We start from the raw sequence: 2509 nt of genomic DNA, 5'->3' as shown, positions 1-2509 counted from the left end.
CACTTAATAAATTTGACTAGCCATATAACTAAAGGTTAAATTCACTATTTATTTGTTGAGTTTATTGTAATATTTTATTTTGTATTTTAATTATTATTTAGTTAAAATTTAATTTTATTGAATCCACTGCTGTAACACACGACTTGTTATGGGATCCATTTAAGTTATAAAAAAGTTTAGAACACCAATACTTTACTAATTCAATGTAGAAATTAGAACACCAAATACTTTTCTAATTCAATGGAGTGTCAAATGTGTCAAAAAACTTACAGATTTTTCCCTGACAAAACCCATTCAATTTCCAGATGGCAACTTTTCTGCCACAAACTCATTTTCTACGTGATCTTCTGGACGTTTTTGTAGCCCCTACATCATTTGACTTGGTCGATATGATGTTTGCCTCGGATAAATTAAAGAGATAAAGATGTGGGGTTTTCAGGAGAGGAAAAGTTCTATATATAGGACCATTATTCCCAACCTCTGGTGTATCCCAGACTTCAGTATCCATCTTTAAAAAGGAAAAAAAAAAAACCCATTAGTTCTGAAAACCAAAAGCCGATTACAGCTATGAAAATTCCATCATGTTCACACGCCCACATGGTGTCGTACCTCGTCGTGTTGTTGCTTCTCCCCTTGCTTTCCTTCTCAGCCGATCCCGATTCCTTACAGGATTTCTGTGTGGCGGATCAAAGTGCCAGCTCTATATCAGTTGATGGCTTCCCTTGCAAACCAGCCTCAAAAGTAACTTCAGATGATTTCTTTTTTGATGGTTTGAGCAAAGTGGGTGACACATCAAACATCTTTGGCTCAAATGTCACTGGAGGTAATGTCCTTACTTTTCCTGCACTCAACACGCTTGGGATTTCAATGAACAGAGTGGACTTGGCTCCGGGAGGACTTAATCCACCCCACACTCATCCTCGTGCAACCGAGAGCGGTGTGGTCATCGAAGGGCAAGTACTTGTGGGGTTTGTGACAACTGGGAATGTGTATCATTCTAAAGTCTTGACTGCTGGGCAGATGTTTGTCGTTCCTAAAGGACTTGTACACTTCCAAAAGAATGTTGGAGTAGGGAAGGCCCTTATCATCACGGCTTTCAACAGTCAGTTACCAGGGGCTGTGGTCCTTCCCTCTACTCTGTTTGCTTCAAAACCCTCGATTCCAGATGATGTCCTAACTAGGGCCTTCCAAGTAGAAGAAAAGGTTGTCGAATCTATAAAGTCGAAGCTCAGTTCTTGAGCTAAGACCATCCACTCCAGATAATCTCCCCTTTATCTGAAAATTGTGTTGTAGTAATGCTTTTGATTTGAGGTTGCCTACCTCTTATTCTTGTGCTGTTATTCTTTGTATTGATTCATTGTGTTGATTTGAAGTTCAGTTCTTGTAATGCTTGTGTTGTTATTCAGGTTGTTTATCTTTATAGTCATGGTTGCTTACGATTAAATAAGGAAATAAAAGCTTTACGGTAGGATGACACACTACTCTGGGTACTCTTATGTAACTGTGAGGCAAAAAAGGTCCATCCATTAGAGTATTGATAATGGGCTCAACAAAGTCAAATTATAGCCAAAGAATAGCTAAAATGTGAAATAAACTTCTACCAGAGGCACCGATTGGTAAAAAGAGTTGGCATAAACCCGCACAATGAAAGCCAATGATTGCATCACTGCATATACCCATTTTCAGCGCTTTTAAATTCCTTGCACATTCGCCGCTATAATCGCCTCTTTTTTGCACAAACCAGCGATAAAAAAAATTTTGCTGCTTAAACTACTTTTAGCAGCGATTATTTTTCCTTGCTAACTCTCCCAACATCGCTGTAACTGCCTTCATGCCCATTAATACATGTAGCTGAGAAATCTTAGTTGTAGCATCTAAAATCCTTGCAAATACTCTCTAAATCGCTGCAATTGATATCCCTTATTTCTAGCAAAAATTTAAAAAATTGTTGGAAATAATATTTTCCAACGTAATTTGAATGCTGGAAATATAACTGAAAGCATTGCAATTAATGTTATAATATCAACGATTTATTTTGTAATTGTTGCAAATGATCATTAACAGCGTAATATAAATACTGAAAATTGAATCAAAAGCGTTGCAAATATGAAAAAACTGTTGCAATTGTGATCATACTAGCATGAAAAATTGTTGTTAAAGTGTAATTGCAGCATTTTGCATCGTTGTAATTTCTCAAAAAAGTGCTGCAATTAATGTATTAATACCAGCGATTTATTGTGGAATTGTTGCAAATAATCGTTTGCAGTGTAATATAAATGATGAAAAAAGAACCAAAAGCGCTGCAAATATTAAAAACTGTTGCAATTGTAATCATAATAGCATGAAAAATCGTTGTTAAAATATAATTGCAACATTTACAATCATGCAAGGGCTCTAAAAAGCACTAGAATTAATGCATTAATACCAGCAATTTATTGTATAATTGTTGCAAATAATCGTTTGCAGCGTAATATAAATGCTGAAAGAACCAAAAGTGCTTCAAATACTA

General features: G+C 36.0%; 1 protein-coding gene across 1 annotated transcript; it reads left to right on the top strand.

Moving 5' to 3' along the window:
* Positions 1-467: 467 nt before the first annotated feature.
* Positions 468-1481, top strand: LOC122290014 (germin-like protein subfamily T member 1). The gene has a single exon (XM_043097520.1). It carries the CDS (start codon positions 568-570, stop codon positions 1237-1239), a length of 672 nt encoding a protein of 223 aa, XP_042953454.1. The 5' UTR covers positions 468-567; the 3' UTR covers positions 1240-1481.
* The last annotated feature ends 1028 nt before the right edge of the window (positions 1482-2509 follow it).

This window comes from Carya illinoinensis, chromosome 12 (genome assembly GCF_018687715.1).
Source record: "Carya illinoinensis cultivar Pawnee chromosome 12, C.illinoinensisPawnee_v1, whole genome shotgun sequence".
Taxonomy (NCBI): Eukaryota; Viridiplantae; Streptophyta; class Magnoliopsida; order Fagales; family Juglandaceae; genus Carya; species Carya illinoinensis.
The sequence above is the reverse complement of the archived record's forward strand: the minus strand, read 5'-3'. Positions and strand labels throughout refer to the sequence as shown.